This window comes from Panthera leo, chromosome B2, assembly GCF_018350215.1.
Source record: "Panthera leo isolate Ple1 chromosome B2, P.leo_Ple1_pat1.1, whole genome shotgun sequence".
NCBI lineage: Eukaryota > Metazoa > Chordata > Mammalia > Carnivora > Felidae > Panthera > Panthera leo.
Window position 1 is genome coordinate 20057618 of NC_056683.1, and position 22846 is coordinate 20080463.

Below are 22846 nucleotides of genomic sequence, written 5' to 3' on the forward strand. Positions count from 1 at the left end.
ATAAAAATATCACATCTGGCACAAGAGCAGCTGTTATTGGAGCTATCGCTTGGTTAAGTTTCCAAAATCTACCAAAATACACCATGCTACTACTAATTTTTTCAAATACCAAAAAGATGAATTGAATGGGTTATGACAGAGATCATCATCTCTACATTTTTTAAGTGTTTACTGATGCAATTTCTACAATCCCTCTCGGGTGCAATAAGCTTCCGGTTTTTTATTCTGGTCCAGGGAGGCGAAATGATTTCAGGAGCTTTACCTTGGCCCTTCCTAGCATAAGAACTCTTACGACAGGTCAGAGGGGGATCTATCAGTTGCTAAGCATGTCAGTACCAATTATACCTGGGGGAATCCGTAGACGCAGTGGACACACTATGACACAGATTTAGTCCCTGTGTAATTCACTTTCCACAGTGTGCTTCTCCTTGGGCAAATGGCTTTTGGTCCCTTGGGGAATGTGTTGGGAACATTTATTGTAGGTAATTTGTAGTGGCATTGCAGGGTTCTTCCTCAAGGGACCTGGCTTCCCCCTCACTTGATGGGTCTGAATGTGAGGTTACTCGTATTAAGGCAGTTAATGTCAGCCTTTTGCTCACTACTTCTTCTGTTTGTTTTTATGGCTACTCAAGGTGAACAATATGCTTAAATACACATCTGCCTTACCGTTAGAAAGACTTTGACTGTGAGCCCGCAGACCAAGGCAACCTGATGCCACTCTGGTTTTGCTACTAGTGTTAGTAATTGCATCCACCTTCTGTTGGCTAAATGCTACCACAGGGCTTTTGCTCTTCTGGAATCCTCTCACCCCTGTCATCCTCCACTGATTATTCGGGATCCTTGTTCCATGGAAGCATCTCCTACTTCAGCCTGGGCTTATAGAGGACCCTAAACTTCTCAAAGGATATTCATTATTGCTTTATTGAAGGCAGTGCCCACCTAGCCTTCCCAGGCAATATAGTCACATGTCGGGTTCTTTGCCCTCCCATTAAAAATTCACTCCAAAAATACCACCTCCCTGATTTCTTCCTCAATATTCTGTCAAGACCATTTTGCCAACCCTGTTTCATTTACTGGGGGCTTCCACTGCATTTAAGCTTCAGTGAACAATCTCAGCAGGGCATGGGGACTGCCTCTAGGTGACCTTGCCCAGCTATTAAATTGAATCATGGAGACTACTAATATGTCATTAAATCCTCCCTTATCCAGCCTGATATTTTGTCCCCTTCCACTACCCCACAAAGTCCACAACCTGCAATAACCACTCCCAGAGTCTAGCCTGTGTCCTCTAGATTGCTGCCGGTTCTTATCGGCTAGATCTAGTGATTCTTTGGGTGACAAAACCATTTCCTGCCAAAGAAGGGACTGCACTTCCCCACTAAGGCTGTAATAAGAGCCCACCCTAATTTTTAGTCTGGAGGCAATGAGGAGAGATTGGAGCAGATCTTGAGGATAAGCATGACCCTGTCAAGCACCTGTCTCTGATGAGGTCTTTTCATGGTCTTCAGGTGGGGGTGGGAGTGATTCTCCCTAAACAAGGGTGTGTGTGTTGGGGGTGGGGGTGGGGGGTAAGGGTTGCTTCTACTAGCGCAAAGGGATTAAGGGAGTTTCAAGGTTTAAGGTTCCCAAGATCACCGACATAATTTTCCCCTTCTTAGTCTCAGGATCCTTCTCCTCCCCTGACCCTAACATTAGAGACCCGTCAAAGATACACATTGGATTACCAAGCAGCTCTGCCACCCTTAGAATTAAATCTTGAACATGATTTTAGCACCCTGTCCTGTGGCTGCAAGAGATGAGGGTCTCCTTAAATGCTGATACATCTCCCAGTGAGCCCTGAGCTGAGAGCTGGCTGACCATGAAAGTTAAAAAAAAAAAAAAAAAAAAAAAAGCCAGCGAATTCTGCCATCTTCTAAGCATCCTTATCTCTTCCCACTCAAATGCTAGAGCTACCATGCATACCAGTGTTTTATCTTCACCTTCTGTCCACCACATCTAAGAAGAGCCTTAGTGATGGTGATACCCCAGCACACCCGGACGTATCGGTGTCGCCATCTGACTAGTGAGTCACCTGAGGGGCTGCATTTGAGACTTTCTTCCTACACTAACTTTCTTAGCTTGGTTTCCCTAAAAAGGATAACCTAAGACAGCTGTGTGTGTGTGCCCAGGCCATCTGGAAGATGATCCCAGTGAGAAGCAGTGCAGGAATGAAAGGAAGGTATAGGAAATGGTCTAAGAACGCAGTTTGAAAGTTGCTGCTCTGGGCAACCAGGATGCAGTTTCCCCAGGACCTCTTGAGAAGCACACAGAATGGCCCTCCAGAACTGCCTCACTAAAGGGTAAGAGCAGGAGGCTTTACCCATCGGGGACTGTCACCCATTGGTTGAAGGCCAACCCAGGAGTGAGTTGTTGTCATGGGAGTTAGCAAACTTTTAGAGGAGACTCCGGGAAAACAGCAAAGAATGATAGAGAAAGGAAGCCGTCAGGGAAAAGTGACAAGTTTGCATGAAACCGACCACGCAACCAAGTCCAAAATTGGAGGTGATGCTCAGAACATGAGTCAGGACACCACAGGCTTTTGACACAATAGGACTATGAATTTCTTAGGAGTCGACAGTTCATTGCTGCACATCTTCAGTTTCCCACGGTGGTCATCACTAGGGCATCACAGTGATGTAATGGAGTCAGTATTTGTTAAAAACCGACTCAGTAACAAGTACTACTCAGTCTGTCATTCACCTCACATCTGACATGTAAAAATATTGCACTGGCTGTATTTCTTTGCTAGGGCTGTCATAACAAAATACCAGAGACTGGGTGGCTTAAGCCACAGAAATTTATTTCCTCAGAGTTCTGCAGGCTAGAAGTTTGGGATCAAGGTATTAGTAGGGTTGGTGTCTTCTGAGGCTCCTCTCCTCTCTCTAGCTGTCTTCACATGACCCTCCCTCTGTACATGTCTGTCCCCAGATCCCCCTCCCCTTTTTTTTTTTGACAACTGCTACATTTCACCTTTTCTCGTCTTTTCTGGTTTCTGTTAAATAATTGCTGTTCTTCCTTTAAATGTTTAGTGATTCCCTGGACAGTCATCCAGGTAGATAATGTGCAAACCCCAGCTTGTCCAAGAAAAACAGCTATGAGTCCTCCATAGCCTCCATAGCCTCCAGCTTCCATAGCCTCCTGGATGCAGACATTTCCTGATTCCCAATTCCCTGGTTTGTTTTTCTGGTTTGGGTTGGTCTGGTTTGGGTTTTGAGGATGTCCAGACATTAAATTCCATGTCATTTTCAGTATTTTCTTTTTCATAGCTTAAAACAAATTCCAACTATGCTCTAAATGTATTTTCCAGTCCGCCTGGAATTGATAATAGCTAACGGATACAATCTAGGAAGGATGGAATTTGCTAGTAAAGAGGGAAATGATACATGAGCCCTGGGTGAGGCCAGGCTGAATTTTCACACACCAGCTATTAGCTGCTTTCCTGTCTTAGTTTTGCTCGTGGAGATCAGCATATTAGCATTACTGTAAATCCGATTACTGCCTGTTTAATGTCTCTGTTTATTTTGGTTGATTCTGCTCGGACTGCCTTCCCTCCCCTTTCCCCCATTTCAAAGCCATTGGAATCCTCATCATCTAGGTTCTGCCCTTTAGAAGAAGCTTTCATAAGCCATGCCAGCCAATACTTTACTTTTTCTGGATTTCCATACTCCTGTCCTAACCCTCATTTGGCATTGCATCTTGGTGATTCACTCAGCAACTATTTACTGAGTGCAGACTGTACCAAGCACTCTGTTCTAGATGATGGCAATACAGCTGTGACTGAGACAAAATCTCTGCTCTCATAATACATGGGGGAGGCGCAAACAGCAAGCTGCTGAATGGAAACTGGAAGTAGAGAAATAAAGGGGAAGTAGAAAGTCCTGTCAGAAAGGCTATGGTAATTGTCCAGGCAGAAGTAGAGGGTAACTTATGATGTCTCTTGTACAATAAGTTGTTCTATGCTGACATTTACCTTTTCTTTTGTGTCCACAACTCCTTCAGGGCAAGGAACCCATACTTGTAATTTATGGATTATGTATGCAAACTCTGCATATGCCCATTTAATAGGTGCTCAATAAAGAACTGTTGTTCAAATGCCTTTAAGTCCACATTATTCAGGTAACAGTATGGCATCGTTAATGGCTTTGTCATTTACTGTCTCAGTGGGAAATTAAAATTCTCTAAGTCCTAATTTCAACATTTATAAGATGCTGATAACACTGACCTTGTACCAGGTTGGTAAGGATTAAATAAAAATGCCTAGCCACACTCACCTCGCTTATACTAGGAGATATCTGCCAGTCTTTGATATAAACCCTCACACCCAATACAAAATACAAATGTTGCCCTTTCTGTATAATGCCTGTGAAATTGTCAAAGCTGTGTGAAACTGACTTGATTTTAACATATACATTAATCCAATCCATCCCTTTATGGGTATCCAAATCATGCACTCAAAAAATGTTCTGGCTTCCTTACAGTAATCTTTGCCTTCCGGGCCACCTTAGTGTTACCTAAAGCTATCGCAGCTATCCCATCTTGGGGTTCATGTCATTACATCTCAGCGACCGTAGATGTAACCCTAAATGCAGGATAAATTAGTGTTGATGGCTGGCAGAGCTATGGGATGTATGTACATTCTGAGCAGTAAGTGACATTGTGTTAACAATGCGGTCAACTTTCGTGTCACGTTGGAAGGCCTGGGGTTGCTGTAGCTACAAGGTGAATTATAACGTCAGAAGCAACCCAAGTGCGACTTCAGTCCGCTGTCACCAGAAAGCAGGTGCAAGTCAGGCAAGAACATAATAGAGACAGGTAGGGTGACTATGCCATCTCATCTGGATCAAGAGGAGGGAAGAGGGAACCCCAGTGTTTCTAATTCCGGGTTCAACATTCTCCACTAGTCTTCCTTCCCAAATATCAGCAAAGGGTCATGGCAGTGGAAGTGGCCCCAGCGTGGTGGCCCACGGGGGGAGGGACCCGGGAGTACGAGGCCGAAGCAACCCGGAGGCTGCAGAGGCTCAGAGACCAGCAACAAGCGAGGACCGATCAAAGGATAAGAACACTCTACCCGATCGGCGCTCCCCACTCCTAAGCAAATTTTAGTGGGCGCAGGAACGCACTCCCGGCACCGCGGTGCCCACCTTGGCTGCGCTCTACCCAGGTTCCTGAGAAGAGAGAGCATGCGCGAAAGGTAACCGCGCCCTCGCCGCGGGAGACCCCAGGCCGGCGAGGGGGCGGGGCCGCACAGCTGCGCACGCGCGCGGGGACACGTAGGCGGAAGTGGCGCGCGGGCGCAGGCGAGGCGAACACCTTGCGAGGAGGCGGCGGCCGCTGTGGAAAGTGCAGGGGTAGGCGGAGAGGAGAAGGAGGTGATGGCGACCTGGGGAGGGGGAGACCGCTCCGTCTGGCAGGCGCCACCCGGGCTGGGGTCACCTTTTCAGGTGGCTTAACGGCTCTGGAGTGGACGTGTACCCCCGGCTCTTCGCCGTGTTCGGGACCCAGACCCTCCCCTCCCCAGAGAACCTGGACACAGCTTATCTTCCTCATCTATGACGAGCGTGCGGCGAGGGGATTGAGGGCAGGACGGAGGGCGGGGATGACTTCCTTTTTTAAAGAACGGAAACCTGGCACGGTTTCTAGGGAGGAGTGTGTGTCCCTCCTTGTCCCCTTTGCGCCCTGCGGCAGGCTAGAACCCCCTCAGGCCCCGGTCTGTGGACTCAGGCGTGAGGCCACTTCCAGGAGGGCCTTTTAGACTAGTAGGGGCCTCTGGAGAACTGGCAGTCGCCTGGGTTCCCAAGACTGCTTTTGAGTGAAGAGCTACTTCCGGGTTCTGCGTTAGATAAAGTACTTAGGGTCTTCTGCTGTCCATCTGCTTTGCGGTGCAAGGTGATCGTTCCTGCCAGGTTATTAAATTTATGTCATAATCTTCCACTAAAAGTTATGCAGATTCTCCAGTCTTTGCAGCTTAGTTTTCTCCCCCGCCTTTTTATTTTTTTTTTAAAGAAATACTGAAAGGAGGTGGAATGCTTTGGTGTGCTGACAGTGGGGTTTTTTAGTGTCGGGCATATGCATTTCTTCTAAGGTAGGGTCTCACATGTCGATGTCGAGGGTAGATTTTTGGATTCACGTTTTCCTAAGTGAATTGGGATAGTTTGGGCCTTGGAAGAGAGAGAGATACGGCAGCATTTGAAAATAATTTGGATGAGTGTTATTTGTACTTAATTTCTTTATATTAAATCCAAAGCTTAGATTTATCCCTTGGAAAAAAATTGAGTAACTGTCAAAAATGAGTACCCTGTTTGATCTTCGTGTAGTGAAGCGTGTACAAAGAAATGAGCCCCCCTTTTTTTGTTGTTTTGTAACCATAACCCATAGGTGAACAATTAATAGAGTCCATCTAATGTAGATACAATGGCAAAATTATTTTATTTGTAACAACGAGTATGACAAAATACAGAGTAAAGTATGTTCAGGTTATTTACACTGTAATGTAATTTCCTCATATTCTACCCTTTAGTAGTGGGAGACTTTTCTTCTAAAGACCGGAAAAGAACTAGATTAAGAAATGAACTGAAAGATTTGTAACTTAAGTGGGTCATTGCAAACCAATGTTATTACCAGTTATTTATAATTTTTAGATGTCAGTATATACTGAAAATGCTGACTTTTCCCATTTTAGCAGTTGCTTTGTACCAACAAGTAAAGTTAAATATATGTGTTGACTTTAAGAACAGGAGAGGCCTCAGGCAGTGATTCACACCTGTGGGGTTTTTTGTTCTTAGTTTAAGGCTTACTGTGAATGTCTAAAGCAGAGCAAAATGTTGATCATTTAATTTGAAAACAGGTTTAATTCTATGCTTGATTTTATTTTTCCTGCATCGAAAGGACATTGGCCTAGGTTCTGTGGATATTGATTAATATCCATCATTAATGTCTGAGACGGAAGGTGTGTGGCACACATCAGGATCACAGTTATTGGGCATCAGAGTTTACAGTGTCTTCCTTCATCAGTCATGTGACCTGACCAGTGATGTTCTGATTAATAAAACTGCATTCTAAATGCAAAGCTTGCAAGGCAGATTTTCTGGAACTGGTACCTCAAGTAAGCAAAAGAAATGAATTTATTTCCATGTTCATTTCAGATGCTTTGTGGGAAATTTCAGTGGAGATGTCAATATTTTGGCACAGATGTCCAAGAAGTGACAGTGCTGAAGGGATTTAACTCTACATGTCTGGCACAGATCTGCGGCTCCTAAGATTGCCAATAGGTGTGTTGAAAGTGGCAAATTGTTGGAAAGGAGCAGAATTCTGTTGATTAAATTGGTGCTTACTAGAGTGCAATAGACTCCTTCATTTCATATTTTACACTTTTGTTATGTGTTGAAACATAATGAAGATGATATCTTCTCTTCCCCTAAAGATTTCAGAAGCTTCTAAGAGAAGCAACCATAAAAGCAAAAAGTTATGCTGTTATGATTTAGGTATTTGTAAAAAATTTTATAAAATGCTATGAGAGTCCAGAGAATCACCCAGCTTGTAATGTATAGGGCCTTAATCAGAGGTATAGTATAGTGGGTATTCATGTTGAGCAATGTGAAAGAGGGATCAGAAAGGGAAGAAGAGATTGTAAACAGTAATCTAGTGATGCCTAGTAATCTAGGCAAGAGAAAACAGCTGCTAATGGTAGGTTCAGAAACAGATTTTAAATACATTTACAGGTGTAGAGTCAACAGGAACCTTGGCAAAATGTAACTTCGAGGAAAAGGAAAGAATCTAAGATAATTTACAGATTTTCTGCTCAATACCATAAGTGAGATTGGGAATATAGGAAGGGCAGGTTTGTTTGGAGGTGAACATCGTTCAACTTTGGACTTTTATTTATTTATTTAAGTTTATCTATTTTGAGAGCAAGAGAGCATGGGGGAGGGGCAGAGAGAATTGCAACCAGGCTACGCACTGAGAGCATGGAGTCCAGTGCGAGGCTCGAACTCATGAACGCCTGAGATCATGACCTGAGCCAAAATCAAGAGTCGGAGGCTTCACCGACTTAGCCACCCAGGCACTCCCAGCTTTGAACATTTTTGAAATGAGGTGCCAGTGGAACTCATGAGTAGAAATGCTTTCAAAGAAGCATTTGGAAGCAGAGATCTGGATTTCAGAAGAGAAGTCCGGGTTGGAAGTCCCGATTCGTATTTCCAACTGCACATCAGAGGAGTGAGTCTCCCAGCAGCCGACCATATCGCACTAGCAGTGGTTCTAAAAAGTTGGATAATAGTTAACATTGGTGGTCTTACTATATGCCAGATGTTTTTACATTTATTTCATTTAGTACTAAAAAAAATTCTATGATAGGCACATTTTTTTACCACCCCCCCTCCCTTTTAAAGATGTACAACCTGAAGTTCAAAAAGGTTAAAAGAATTTGCTTAAGGTTCTTCAGCTAATCAGTTAGCAAAGCTGGGTCGTGCACTCAGATCTGTCAAAATCCAAAGCATAGGGAAAGCACCATGCTGTACTGCTTTCTCATAAGGGTAGCTATAATTTTTTTGAGTCACTGCAATATGCCAGGCATTTTGCTAAATTACAAACATCTCAGCAGAATATGGTTGGGGACAAATTTTTGATACTAACAAAAGCAGGAAAGAGGTCTTCTAGAAGTTTTATTTGTTCTCTCGTGTAAATATATAATCAATATTTGCACATCCTACTCAACCTGTTTTCCATAAGATTTTAAGTTTTGCTCACAAAGTTTGCCACCACCACAGTACATTTGAAAAATCATACTCAGGTAGACAGAGTGATTGCAAGCTGGGGTTTCAGGACTTCCAGACGAAGGGCCAATTTATTTGGTTCCTTTATTAGGGTGCAGAGTATGCCGGATCCCAAGAACGGAGAGATAAGTAAGATTTGAGTCTTGCCTTTTCAGTTCTGTTCTCTCCCAGTTGGAGAATTAGAGAGGGTATCACAAAGGAAGGAACGCTAAAGCTTATTTCAAACCCTGACCTAGAGAAAGAAGACATCAGGCTGAAAGAACATCATTAACATAAGGTAGAGGTGTTTGAAAGTCCATGGTCTATTTCTGGAATGAAATAGTAGTCCATTGTGGGCAGTTTGGGGCTTGATTGAAAGATGTGGAGGGAGGAGAAGCTTAAGGGGGATCAGATTTATTTGAATGGTACTCTGTATCCGTGCCTACACATGTGGAAAGTAGTTACTTAGGTTTTTGTTTCTTCTACATTCAAGATCATTTGAAGCATGATTTATAAAGAAAGTCAGATCTCAAGGGTGTCCTGCAAGATGTCTTAAAAAGTCTTAACTCAGAGATGGCAGTGATTGAAACATAGTGTGGGAAGGAAGAACAATATATAAAGAAGAAGAAACAGGTAAAGGAAAAGAAATACAGTAAAACTTTTTAAAATTATGCTTTATCTCTTTAGAAATTTGGCGGGTGCACTGTAAAACAAATGTTCTTTGATGCCTGAGTATGGTTAGTTACAAGTTGTATTCAGAACCTGGATCCATATTTAAATTACTAAAGATGGCCTGCTTAATCTCTGTGATCAGCAAAGGAGAAGTGATCACAAAGTGACTAAGTCTTGCCATTTTAAGCCATCAAGACAGTTTTGTCAAAATTATCCTTATCCATCCTCTTTACTCAACTAGTCTAAATTTTAGTCCCCATTGGGGTTGTGAAAGACAGTCTTTTCTAGGATAATTTTTTCATCATAAATGTGTTTAGTTGTCCTAACTCTGCTCTCTCCTCACCCTGTACTTGGAATTCATTTTTCAGTTTTTATAAATCCAAAGAGAAACTGACAGTCATCTACAGAGTCCTCATGACTTTTTTTCACAGACTAACAAAAAATGATGTTTTCCAGCTTTTTATAATCCCAAAGACTTCTTTATTTCTTTTTTTTTTTAAACAGCTGTATTGAGGTATAATTTTTATACAAAAAAAACTACACATGTTTAACATAACACAATTTGATGAGTTGGGACATATGCATATACCTATGATACCATCACCTAATAATCAAGGTAATACATATATCTGTCATCTCTACAAGTTTCCATGTGTTTGCCTGTGTGTGTGTGTGTGTGTGTGTGTGTGTGTGTGTGTGTGGTTAAAAATGTATAACATGGTATCTACCCTCTTAAGAAATTTTTAAGTGCACACCACCATGTTGTTAACTATAGGCACTATGTCCTATAGTGAGTCTCTAGAACTTACTCATCTTGTATAACTGAAACTTGAAATCCCATTGAACAACTCCCCAAAGACTTTTTAAATTAAAATGATTTCCAAAGGAAGGAAACACCTTTTAACCTAAGAAATGCTGTTGCTAAAGCATATCATCCTTTCTATAGTCTCTGACAAATCTAGCTTTTTTAAAAGTAACTTATAGTTGTTTGAGTTTATTTTAAAACATCCTTAGCAAATATATTTTAAATTGTATTAGTATTTAAGGGAGCATCAGTTTTTTTTTGTGCAATTAAAGATCAACTTTATTTTTTTTTTAATTTTTTTTTTTTAACGTTTATTTACTTTTGAGACAGAGAGAGACAGAGCATGAACGGGGGAGGGGCAGAGAGAGAGGGAGACACAGAATCCGAAGCAGGTTCCAGGCTCTGAGCCATCAGCCCAGAGCCCGACGCGGGGCTCCAACTCGCGGACCGCGAGATCGTGACCTGAGCTGAAGTCGGTCGCCTAACCCACTGAGCCACCCAGGCGCCCCAAGATCAACTTTAATGTTGAAGATGTTACTCATAGACTGTCATGGGCTTTAAAAATTATATCCTTAATACATATAAAAACAATAAAAGCATATTTACTTCTTTGATAAGTAAACACAAAGATAAAAAAATAGACACTAAGTTAGCTTTTGATGTTTGCTGTGGGAATGAGAATGGCATTATGTTTAGCGATATTGGTCTTTACCAGGCAAACATAATTGGAGAGTAGACATTGTTTTTGGTTGCTTAGAAGTTTGAATAGAGGAATTACTATATTAATATCTAGAGAAAATGAGATTCGCCTGTATAATTTTTAAAGTGTGATGTGAACTATTACTTGGAGCATAGTATCTTATCCAAAGGTTTTGCTTTAATTGCTAATTTCCTTCTTTAGGACTTGGCTCAGCAAGCAAAAGAAACACTGAACAAAGGAGAGGAAACCAACAAAGATAAATTTGGAAGCACTGAATGCAGCAAAACAAGAACAATGGATCTCAAGTTCAACAGTTCCAGGAAATATATTTCTATAACTGTCCCTCCCAAAACACAGACAATGTCACCACACATCAAGTCAATAGATGACGTTGTAGTGCTTGGCATAAATCTCAGCAGATTTAACAAACTTACTCAGTTTTTCATATGTGTTGCTGGAGTTTTTGTATTTTACCTAATTTATGGATATTTACAGGTAAAAATATTTATTTACAAGATGCTAATTATTTATAACAGTTGAGGTCAATAAGAGCATTACTAATAGTTTTACCCAAGGTAGTTTTCTCCATAGGATACCAGTTTATTCACATTTTTGAGTTTTTTAAATACGGAAAAAGACTTTCTAAAAGTTAGTGTGCTCCTTTTTTCAGGGATCAAAATTTCACAGTTGAACATTTCAGATGAGAGAGGAACAGAGACCATCTTAAAAAATTAAAATTATGAACACAATTTGAACTATTTATTGTGTTTAACAAAATGGGGGTAATATGCACCCATGTGTTTGTAAAGAGTGATTCAAGTATTCGCTGATATTTTGGAACATAATTCTCCAATAAAATTGAATAATAACACAAAAGTCATATTCTAGCCCATGGTTGATTCTTGGAGCTCATTAGAGTGATCTTAAAAATTATTGTATTCTTTTCGATTATCATATATAGATGAAATATAAAAGGAAGTATAAATAAAGAAGATGGCAGAATTGATTATTCCTTACCTTGTAAAAATGCTATGAGGAGTATTAGCGTGAAATAAAAACATGAATTAAAAATCTTAGTATTTATAATAACTAATTTCCCCACTAGAAGATGATACAAAAATTCAGATATCACAATGAAGAACAATGAAAAATAGTAAATTTAACAAAGAAAGGTTGCAATTTCTTGTTAAGAAATATTTTATTTCTTCTTCAAAATACCATTGTTACCAAATAGTTTGGGAGCAGAGTTAGTCATTAGAAAGGAAAATGAATTAGAAGTTTGCTGTACAAATTTATATTAATCTTTTTCTGTTTGATTAATGAGCAGAGACTTTATAATCTATGCAAAAATTCTTTTAAAATTAGATAAACATCACTTTCACTTTGTGAAAACTGATGTTGCTAGCATATTAAAATAGTTTAGGGGCGCCTGCGTGGCTCAGTTGGTTAAGTGTCCGATTCTTGATCTCTGCTCAGGTCATGATCTCACAGCTTATGAGATTGAGCCCCGTGTCAGGCTCTGCACTGATAGTGCAGATTCTGCTTGGGATTCTCTCTCTCCCTCTTTCTCTCTCTCTGACACTCCCTGGCTCGTGCTCTCTCTCTCTTGCTCTCTGACTCTCAAAAATAAATGAAAAAAAGAAAAGCCTTAAAATAGTGTAGAGAAAATGGTGGGGTTTTGTAATGAAGTTATTTATATATTATATATATATATATATATATATATATATATAATATATAAATAATATATAATATATATATATTAATAAATATAAATAAATAATATATCTGAATGCTAGCATATTTAATAAAGCTATTTTCATGTTTTTTAGTTCGTGTGCCAGAAAATTCCTAAATACCTTGCAGACGTGCTTGAACAGGAAGTAAATTTGGGGAATTACACAGTATCTAGTTCAGAGTTTATGAGGGAGGGTGATTTATTGGATTAAGCCAAATAACTATTGGAATACCTCTTAATGACTTGTCAATAATGGCTTATTAACAATTAATATAAATGTTACTTCATGACACAACATTGTGTTTAGATAAGTAACCATTTACAAGGAGAAATTTCATAAAATCCGTGGCCTAGATACTCTAAAAAATAACATTGGTTTGAACTGATTAAATTCCTATAGAAAAAACAGGTCTGAGATAATAAACTTCTAATGAAATATATTTATTGTATCATAAAGGAGTTCTTGACCCAGGGACCTTTCTCAATGTTTGGGGGCAGTTTTTAATTTTGGCAATCTTTTTTTTTTTTTTTTTTTTTTTTTTTAAAGAGCAAAGCATAGGATAATGTTGCTATATAGCCAGGCTTCCTCCCTTTGTTTTTCTCACTCAGTTCTTTGGAAAGGCCTCCTGGACTTCTCTAATTTTACCTTTGAGGTGCTTTGTGATTTGGATGGTGTTTTGATTTTTGGTGGGTTTTTTTGTTTTGTTTTGTTCTGTTTGTTTTTTTGGTGGTGGTGGTGGTGAGGCTTGGTTTCTTTTAAAATGTTGTGTTTATAGGGGCGCCTGGGTGGCTCAGTTGGTTGAACGTCCAACTGCGGCTCAGGTCATGATCTCACGGTTTGTGAGTGCGAGCCCCATGTCGGGCTCTGTGCTGACAGCTCAGAGCCTGGAGCCTGTTTCGGATTCTGTCTCCTTCTCTCTCTGCCCCTCCCCACTTGTGCTGTGTCTCTCTGTCTCTCAAAAATAAATAAATGTAAAAAAAAAATTTTTAATATTGTGTTTATAGGAATTTATTGTGAAGAAATTGGTTTGCCCAAGAACTTAACAGTATTCATGTATCTCTTGACAGGAATTAATATTTTCAGTGGAGGGTTTTAAGTCCTTTGGCTGGTACCTAACTTTAGTACAGTTTGCATTTTACTCCATATTTGGCCTAATAGAACTTCAGCTTATTCAGGACAAAAGGAGAAGGTATGTAGCTTGTTTTTATTTTTTTGACAGTTAAATTCATTAGTAGTAGTTAAATTTTTTGTTTTGTGTTTTGGGAATATGGGGTATATTATACATGCAATATACATATTTCCTATTAATAAAACATATCTAATACCCAAGAATTTTTATCAGTATAATCAACTTACTAAAAAATACTAAATATATTTCCTTTGTACCCTGAAAAAAAGTGGTCTCTCTTACAGTGTAATGTTATCAGAAAAATGTAGTTTAGGCTCAACTTACAGTAAATGTATCTTCTTGAAACAGGAGAAAGTATCAAGTGTACATAAGTGTTTTTATAAATTTCACTGAAGTGGGTGTGATTACTGAAAGACTTACAGTGCTACTAAGATCAAAGTGATGAAATGAACTATCAATGCCACTTTTATAGTGGTCTTTGAAATGTACAGTTAATGTTTGGTGGGATATGCTCTGCTTAATATTGTTGTATTTGTAATGTCCAGGACCTGAGACTGCATGTTTAGACATCAGAGAAATTTCATAACGTGTGTTTTCATCAAAACCACAGGAGCTTGTTTAACAGTATATTTTAAATTGACCATCTAGATTTGAGAAATATCTCAAAATATTTTTAATGGTATACTGAACAATGTGCAATAAAAACCTGATTATATACAAGAGGAGGTTAGGAAATTGAATGTAACTTCTGTAAGTGTGGTTATCCTGTCATATCAGACTTTAATATGTGAACATTTCATGTATGTATCGGGCAGTTTAAATGCAGTAAAGGAGCTATAATACTGACATTCGATCTTCATTGATACAAATGTTCAATCTTTCAGTAAAAATAGGATATTTTCACAGCTGCTATTTTTCTTACAAACATATTTTTGATATTTGTAAGAAGATAACTATAAAATTTTAAATATTTAAGTCTATACCACTGGTATTTCTTCATAGTTCTAATTCGTAGTTCTCAACCTCTTTACTGCCAATAAATTTTTAGAGCAGTCATAGTAAAATGTTTGAATCTGAGGATAGCATTTGTATTATTTTCATGCTCTAAAACTGCCATTCTCAGTCACAGGTGATAGAATAAAAAGTAATTAAATATATCTGTCAAGACTAATATGTAGGAAAACCTGATGATTCATTACCAATTGCAAACTGCTGGACGTCTGTTTTCAAAGTAAAAGAATCTAACACTGTCTTTCTTAAATGGAAAGTGATACCAAGATACGCCTCCCTGTCATCTACCCAAATGAGATGGGGAGTGTGCCTCCGGCCATGTTTATCCCTGCCTTTAAACCACATGACTGTAACATGTTTAAAGATAAAATCATTTCTGTTTGATTTAAACATAAATGAAGGAGTGTAGGAAAAGAATTTACAGATGAAGATAATTATGAGTTGAAACCTTTTCATTTCCATGGCACGTTAAAAACATTTTTAGAAAAAGTCTTTAAAGGTATGTTACAATGAAAATATGCTCAGTCACATATTTCTGAATTTATTTAAATGCCACTGTTCTCTAAATCTTGAGTTAGCCAGATTTTTTGCTTAGTTTTTTTTCCCCCCCCTTTCTTCCTATGTTTATATGAATACCTTGTACTTGAAAGAGAAAAGGATATGGAGTCAGAAAACATGTATTTGAGTCTTGGCATGGCCTCTAATTAGCTGTCCTAAGACCTCAAGGGAGTTTCTTAAGTTCTCTGACCTTTGAGGACCACTCCCTATTGTGTGGTAAAGCATATTGTAAGTTGCAATACCCTGAACCCTCTACTCATTATTTTTCACCAGAGATTACCTTGTAACTTTGTTATTACTTTATGTGAGTTTTTAAGGAAGATCTGTCAAATTGGTTTTGAAGGGACTATTTAAAGTCACAATTTCCCCACCATGTCTAAAGAAGTAAGAAATTGAGATACTAAATAAAACAGACCCAGTGAGCACCCCAGAGGCAGGATGATGAATCTAATAACCTCCTGGTTTCACCAGTGAGCGAACACCCCTGGAGGAGGCTGGGGCCTTCATGAGTCTCTATGGCAAGTTGCTCTCAAGAGTTGCGACCTTCTGAATATAGGTCTCCTGGTTTTCTTTCGACCTGTGTTGCGGTACTTTTTAATCAACATTCCTTAATTTTTCTGACTTGAGGTTTTTTTTTAATTTTCTGGCCACTATTTGCAATTTATCTCTGAGGAAATTTGACCACTGTGACTTCTGTCATTACCTGGAAGAGTAGTGCTGTCCTTTCCTGATGATGCCTCACTGAGGATTAGACCCCACAGACAGCATGTAAATCAGTGTTTGTGTTCTACACTGATGCATATGGGCATGCCACGTTATTTCCACACGGACTTTAAATGTTGACTACTCTATTAGCGGTTGAGTAGGAAAGGCCTGAAAATTGAAATGTAAATGGGAAGGATACATTTCAATTGAATTTTCCAGTAAATTATTTTGCCTTATATCTAGCCAAATAAAAACTATGGAGGAATTTTGTTGCCTTGATTTAATCCCAAAATGGAAGCTACATCTAAGTATGCAGCATAATCTAATTATGTGCATAGTACTTCACGTGTTAGTCACACCAGTGTACAGGGTTATTTTAGACCATTAAATATCCAGTCAAAGTGCACAATAATAGTGCAAAATTCTGAAGATGTCATATTAAAATCCCGTTTAGGAAATTCAGATAGGACCCCAGGTAGTGATTTGGGATCGTGAGGAGGGGAATCAGATACCTCATCTTGAAGCTAATTGTTGTAACATTTTATGGAATACAGAATTAGAGTTCACCCATATGATATTGTGGTAATAAAAATCACGTGCAGCGTTTTAAACTGCCATGTACTTTTTCTGCAGGTACTCTGCTCAGGTTATTTTAGCAGAATGGCTAGACGTATTTTTCCTAATGCTAGATGGGAACACTAGGAAACAACAATTTAGAAGTTGAAAATTAGTTAAGGTTCCTTTTACCATTATGGAGGTCAATATTTTTTAAAACTCTTTTTTCCAAATTTAGTCAAGATGGTTTTTATACGTAGGTAGAACTGCTGTTAAAAAACTTCTTACCAACGTTTCAGACCATCCAGAAGAATCTGTAGAACTCTGTGGTACACCGTGTTTCACACAGCTGAAAGTTCTCACTTGTGATCAATTAAATAAGGGTAAATTGTTGCTTTTACCAACATTCTTTTGTATGAATACAGCGTGATAACCTTTAAAATAGTGATATTTCACCAGTATTTGTAGAAATATTCATCAGAAATTAGACATTTACACATTGTAAACACATTATCTTATAATAGTGTGAATTGGGTCCCAAAATGAAGATTTTAAAAATTGTCTTTTACAGAATACCAGGAAAAACCTACATGATAATAGCTTTTCTAACTGTGGGTACTATGGGGTTATCAAATACTTCCTTGGGCTACCTGAATTATCCCACCCAAGTCATCTTCAAGTGCTGCAAATTGATTCCTGTTATGCTAGGAGGAGTTTTTATTCAAGGTATAGTAATGATATGTTTTCATACTGTTTGAAACTAATAGGATCTGTTATGGCATCTAGCATTAGGAAAAACCTGAAACTCCAATTAATATTTTTTAATGAACATTCGAAATATCAGAACAATTCTGAGTGACATTGTATCAAAATAAGGTATTATAAAAACACTGATACTTCTGCAATATCCCCTAGTCTTTGCCGTCAGTAATTTGGACTGGGGAAAAATAAAAATAGTACTTTTTTAAATTATTTTTTCTTTTAGTCGGGAATCCATCACATTTCCAGAAATACTGCATTCATCTATTGAAGACGTAGCTCAGAAATACCTAGAAAACTCCTCTTTTCAATTCTTTCATTCTTCTGCTCTGCAGGGCTCCTCTCTCTACCTCCATCATACACACGGACAGTTCTCACACTGAAGTAAAGGTTAACCTGAGCAGAACTGCTTTTTTACCAACTCTGCTGGCTCACTGACTTCCTAGAGCCCCAACTAAGTTACAGGAAATAGGAGCGAAAGAGGAAGCAATGATAGCAAGTGGAACACATTTTTGTTGTTTCTGTAACAGTCATGCAGAATATTCATGTTTTGACAATCAAGGGTCTCTATTTCACTAAAGTTCTTATACAGCCTGACTTCATTTTTTACATTAGAGGCCTTCCCACAAAAGCCCTTTGAGACGAAAGTATGGATGTCAACTACTTCATGTATAATTTCAGGGTAACTGTTGATGCAGGAAAGAGTACTGATACCCTTCCCTATTAAAAACCACATGCATGTGTAATACGTCCTTAACAATCCTTACCAAAAAGTTACACTACATGATTTTATTATTTAGATGTGGATCTACTAAAATAGGTTCATTCGCACCAATTCTGATTATGGTAGTTGCAAACTTAAACAGTTATGCAGCCTGAAAAATTGCTCTGGTTACTTTGTAAACGTATGGGCTGTAAGAAAATTCAGAATCTTCTAACATACACGAAGTAAAAAAGGCACTCATGTCCATGCACTTTAAATGTTCATATTTACTCACCGTAACAGATAAGGTAGGATCTCATATCTAACTCCTAAGGACATGTTGCTGCTCATTGGTAATTTAATTTTCTGAAGCCCTTCTGTGACTGTCTAAGGCACTGATCTAAGCATTCTTCGTATGTTTTTGACTTTGGATATAAAAAGCAGATCCTGCTATACTTGGTTAGACACATAGATCTAAAACTGTGTCAAGTGGGCATGTGCATAATGAGGTTGGCTTACATTTATTTTACACAGGGAAGCGTTACAACATTGCAGATGTGTCTGCTGCCATATGTATGAGCCTTGGCCTGATATGGTTCACCCTAGCTGACAGCACGGTTGCACCAAATTTCAACCTGACCGGTAAGGAAATTGTTTGTGCTGCTCAGATTTTACAGGCATTTGGGTTTAGAGTAAGAACTTTTATAATTTCATGAGAATTTTAAACGATAGTGTGACATCTATGATTTTCGTATCTGACATAAAGCTTTCGGACTTTCTGTATAAGATGTAGTAAAAATATTACAACCCTGCAAATGTAACAGTTCTTTTTAGTGCTCTGGAATCTTGACATGACAAAAGGCTGTGCGGCCAGTCAAAACCTTCTGTGATCCAGTACATGATAGATGAGTTTCTTATGGGCTGAATCGGAAGTATACACATTAGTTATAGGAGAATCACAGTAGTAACTTTTTATTCTTTTTTTAAAAAAATTTAAATTGCACATTTACTTGTCATTATTTTAGCTAAAGAGGAAAAGTTATGCTATATGTTAACATAGAACTGTGCACTCTAAATATGCCTATAACCTTACAGTGCTTGAAGTTTCCACCATGAACAGTTTCCTCCTTGTGTGTCCCGTGGAATTTTGCAAATAAAATTTAGATTTTTCAAAGGCAAAATAGGTATTCTGTATATTTAGAACTAAATAAGAATAAAAAATGTGTTATAATATTGTTTTTATTCTAACGACAAGAGAAATTATTATATTATTATATACACAGTATTGTCATTCTAATACTGTTGAGTTTTATTCATAAGCTTAGTATCATCCCATCTCCTAGCCTGACAAAAGTAGTATTTAAAATACTTACGTGTTCAGGGCAGGTCTCGGTGGCCAGAGGAGGAGTAGGTGCAGGTAAAGGTGGCAGCAGCCAAGGCCACAGACTGCATCATGGAGGTCACCTGGGGCCAGGCAGAAAGCATCAGGAAGCCCAGTGCTGACATGGAAGGATCACTACTTTGATTCCAGTGCTCACTTTGGCATTTCGAAAGAGATGCTGAAAGATGAGGCACTCACCCTCATGTACCAAAACTCCATGTTTCATAGCCGACACCTCTTTGTGGACAACATGGTACTGGACGTGGGCTCCGGCCAAGGGATCCTCTGTATGTTTGCTGCCAAGGCTGGAGCCCGCAAGGTCATTGGTCATTGGGATCCAGTGCTCCAGTATCTCTGATTATGTGGTGCAGATTGTCAAAACCAACAGTTTAGACCGTGTGGTGACCATCACCAAGGGGAAGGTGGAGAAAGTAGAGGTTCCAGTGAAGAAGGTAGACATCATCATCAGTGAGTAGATGGACTGCCGCCCCTTCTACAAGTCGATGCTCAATATGGTGTTCCAGACAAGTGGCTGACACCTAGTGGCCTCATCTTCCCAGACTGAGCCATGCTGTATGTGACAACCATTGAAGACCGGCTGTACTAAGACTATGAAGATCCACTGGTGGGAGAACATATATGGCTTTGACATATCTTGTGTCAAAGACATGGCCATCAGAGAGCCCCTGGTGGATGTGGTGGACCCCAAGCAGCTGGTCACCAATGCCCGCCTCATGAAGGAGGTGGACATCTACACTGTCAAGGTGGAAGACCTAACCTTCACCTCCCCCTTCTGCCTGCAAGTGAAGCATGCCCTGGTGGCCTACTTCAACATCAAGGTTACTTGCTGCCCAAAGAGGACAGGCTTTTCCACCAGCCCTGAGTCCCTGCACACGCGCTGGGAGCAGACAGTGTTCTACATGGAGGACCACCTGACAGTGAAAACAGGCGGAGAGATCTTTGGCACCATTGACATTCAGCCCAGTGCCAATAATAATCGAGATCTGGACTTCACCATTGACCTGGACTTCAAGGGCCAGCTGTGTGAGCTGTCCTGCTCTACTGACTACCAGATATGCTGAAGCAGCACCTGGCTTCTCCCACAGGCCCAGGGGCAACAGTGTTCTTAGGCAGTTCTTCTCTTCCCTCCCTCAGAAGGGCTTTTTTTAGGGCCCGGGCTGAGGGGCGGGGCACACCATGGCTATGTTTTTCATAATTTATGCTTTTATATGGTTGCATTTATTGCCAGTAGATCCTCAATGGGGGGGAGGAGAGTAAAAATAAAATAAAATACTTACATGTTCATAGGAACTCTGAAGAAAGGGGAAAAATTTATTCATGAGAAAAAGGTACTACATAATGAAGAAAATGATTTACATCAGCTTTGCTATTCCTAAGAATCAAAATTTTTCTTCATGGCTGTTAGTCAGCCTTCTTTATTTACTAACCTGGTTAACCAGGCTAAGTTAATGGATTTAAATGTAACCAGCACAGCCTCTTGGAGTAACCCTTCAACAACCAAAAGATTCTGATGGAACCTCTTACAACATCTGTTTCAACTTTGCTCAGAGTACAGGTGATCATTATTTCACTGAGTTTTCCTCTGAGAAAGAAGCTTATAGTTACAGATGTGTCTGACATGGTGTAGATTTTTCAAGAACGCTTCGTGTCAGCAACTCTCAAAGGAAAATGATGTATGGAAACTGAGGTAATTGACTCTTTTACTTATTGAAAAAGCAGTTTTAGAGAAGGCACAATTTGCAGTCAGAATCACAGCTTCAAATTCTGTTCAGATCACCTAAAATTATAACCCTGGCTAAAGTGCCAGACCCCTTTGTACTCTCCCCTTAAAACAGAGATCACGATGATAGCTTGCCTCACACAGAGGTGGTGGGAGGGTTGACTGAGGTGATGGAACAGTGGGTATGAATGAAAGCGCATGCGTGTGCTGAGGGTGAAAGTGACAATAAAGATGGGCTGAAGTGGTGTCAGTGGTGTCTGTGGTCCCGCAACCTCTCAAGGTGACATGACCGCTGACCTTTTCCAACTCCCATGGAAATATTTTGTAAGAAAATTAGAACCTGGTCATACTTCATTATTAAGAATAACTGATGAGCACTTATCATGGTCTCTGATCTGTAATAATATATTATCTAAAGGAGATTAGATTAACTGTTTAGTTATTTAAGATAGACATAAATAAAGCTTTGAATGTGTAAAGTGAATATATCAGAATTTACTTATGCAGATAAATGTCTGCCTTTAAATATTCCCCTTAGAATGTAGTTCAAGCATTTTCATGCTGTGTTGCCTTTGTTCAGAACATTTTTAGAATGTCTTTGAATAGCCTGCCGGGAGCGAGGATGTTGTATTCAAGTCTTCAACAATAGCCCATCTTTGTTTCAAGGACAGGTTTCATATTTGAAATAAGTAAAAGAGCATTCAGGATCAAGTTTGGTGAATAAAAATGTATGATTAGGTAATAAATACCACAAAGTTAGATGATGAAAAGGCAAACTGAAGAATAAGTATGAAAACTTGAAAATTCTCAAGTGCACACACATGCACATATATTTTTCTGCTCCGTGTAATTGCTTCTGCATTGTTTAAAAAAATGAAAAGGGGGAAACTCCCGTAGGTCCCAGCAGACTCACAGACGTGACCAAGGCTGCTTTTTGTTCTTTCTGTAAAGCACATGGCTGGTGACCGGTGTCCTAAACACTTCAGGTAACCAACCGCCTGCTTCTTAGGTAGATGTGCCTATTCGCATTGGTGTGTTGATTTCCAGATTTGTACATGACAGTTGTACTGTTACAACTAGGTAATAATATTGCTTGCATTGTGCAGAAATGAAAGACACCTGGGTGGCTCAATCGTTGAGCGTCCGATTTCAGCCTAGGTCATGATCTCACAGTTCACAAGTTCGAGCCCCACATCAGGCTCACTGCTGTTGATGCAAAGCCCATTTCAGATCCTCTGTCCCCCTCTCTCTGTCCCTCCCCAACTTGTGCTCTCTCAAAAGTAAATATATTTTTTTAAATTGTTTAAAAATGAGTTTGAAGAGAGAATTGTTTCTGTTAATTGAAACAATATGGTTGACTAGTCAACAGAATCAGTGTTGAATTAGGTGTGGAGGAAACAACTGTAAAAATAGCGGGATATCATAAAAGCGTGAAGGGATTCTACCCCCTGTGTCCGAAGTTCCTGTGTTTTCCTGTATGCTTTTTAACGAAAACAACTGGGAAATCATTAACGGTGTGTGTTATGAGTATGGTTTTCGTTAGGACACATATTCAAAGAAAAGACCTTGGCAACTATGTGTATGTTTATGTGTTTTAAA

The 22846-nt window shown here is 39.4% G+C and overlaps 1 protein-coding gene and 1 pseudogene across 13 annotated transcripts in view; both read left to right on the plus strand.

Moving 5' to 3' along the window:
- Positions 1–4775: 4775 nt before the first annotated feature.
- SLC35B3 (solute carrier family 35 member B3) overlaps positions 4776–22846 on the plus strand; it is a 40119-nt gene continuing 22048 nt past the window's right edge. For 4 of the 13 annotated variants that reach the window (XM_042937940.1, XM_042937941.1, XM_042937942.1 and 1 more), the window contains exons 1-6: positions 5415–7141; positions 9283–9422; positions 11168–11461; positions 13773–13894; positions 17235–17389; positions 18660–18767. In XM_042937940.1, the coding sequence (XP_042793874.1) occupies positions 11261–11461; positions 13773–13894; positions 17235–17389; positions 18660–18767 (586 nt within the window). In that variant the 5' untranslated portion in view covers positions 5415–7141; positions 9283–9422; positions 11168–11260. The other 9 variants (XM_042937931.1, XM_042937935.1, XM_042937939.1 and 6 more) reach the window with 9 other exon arrangements.
- LOC122219582 lies at positions 19357–21214 on the plus strand (annotated as a pseudogene).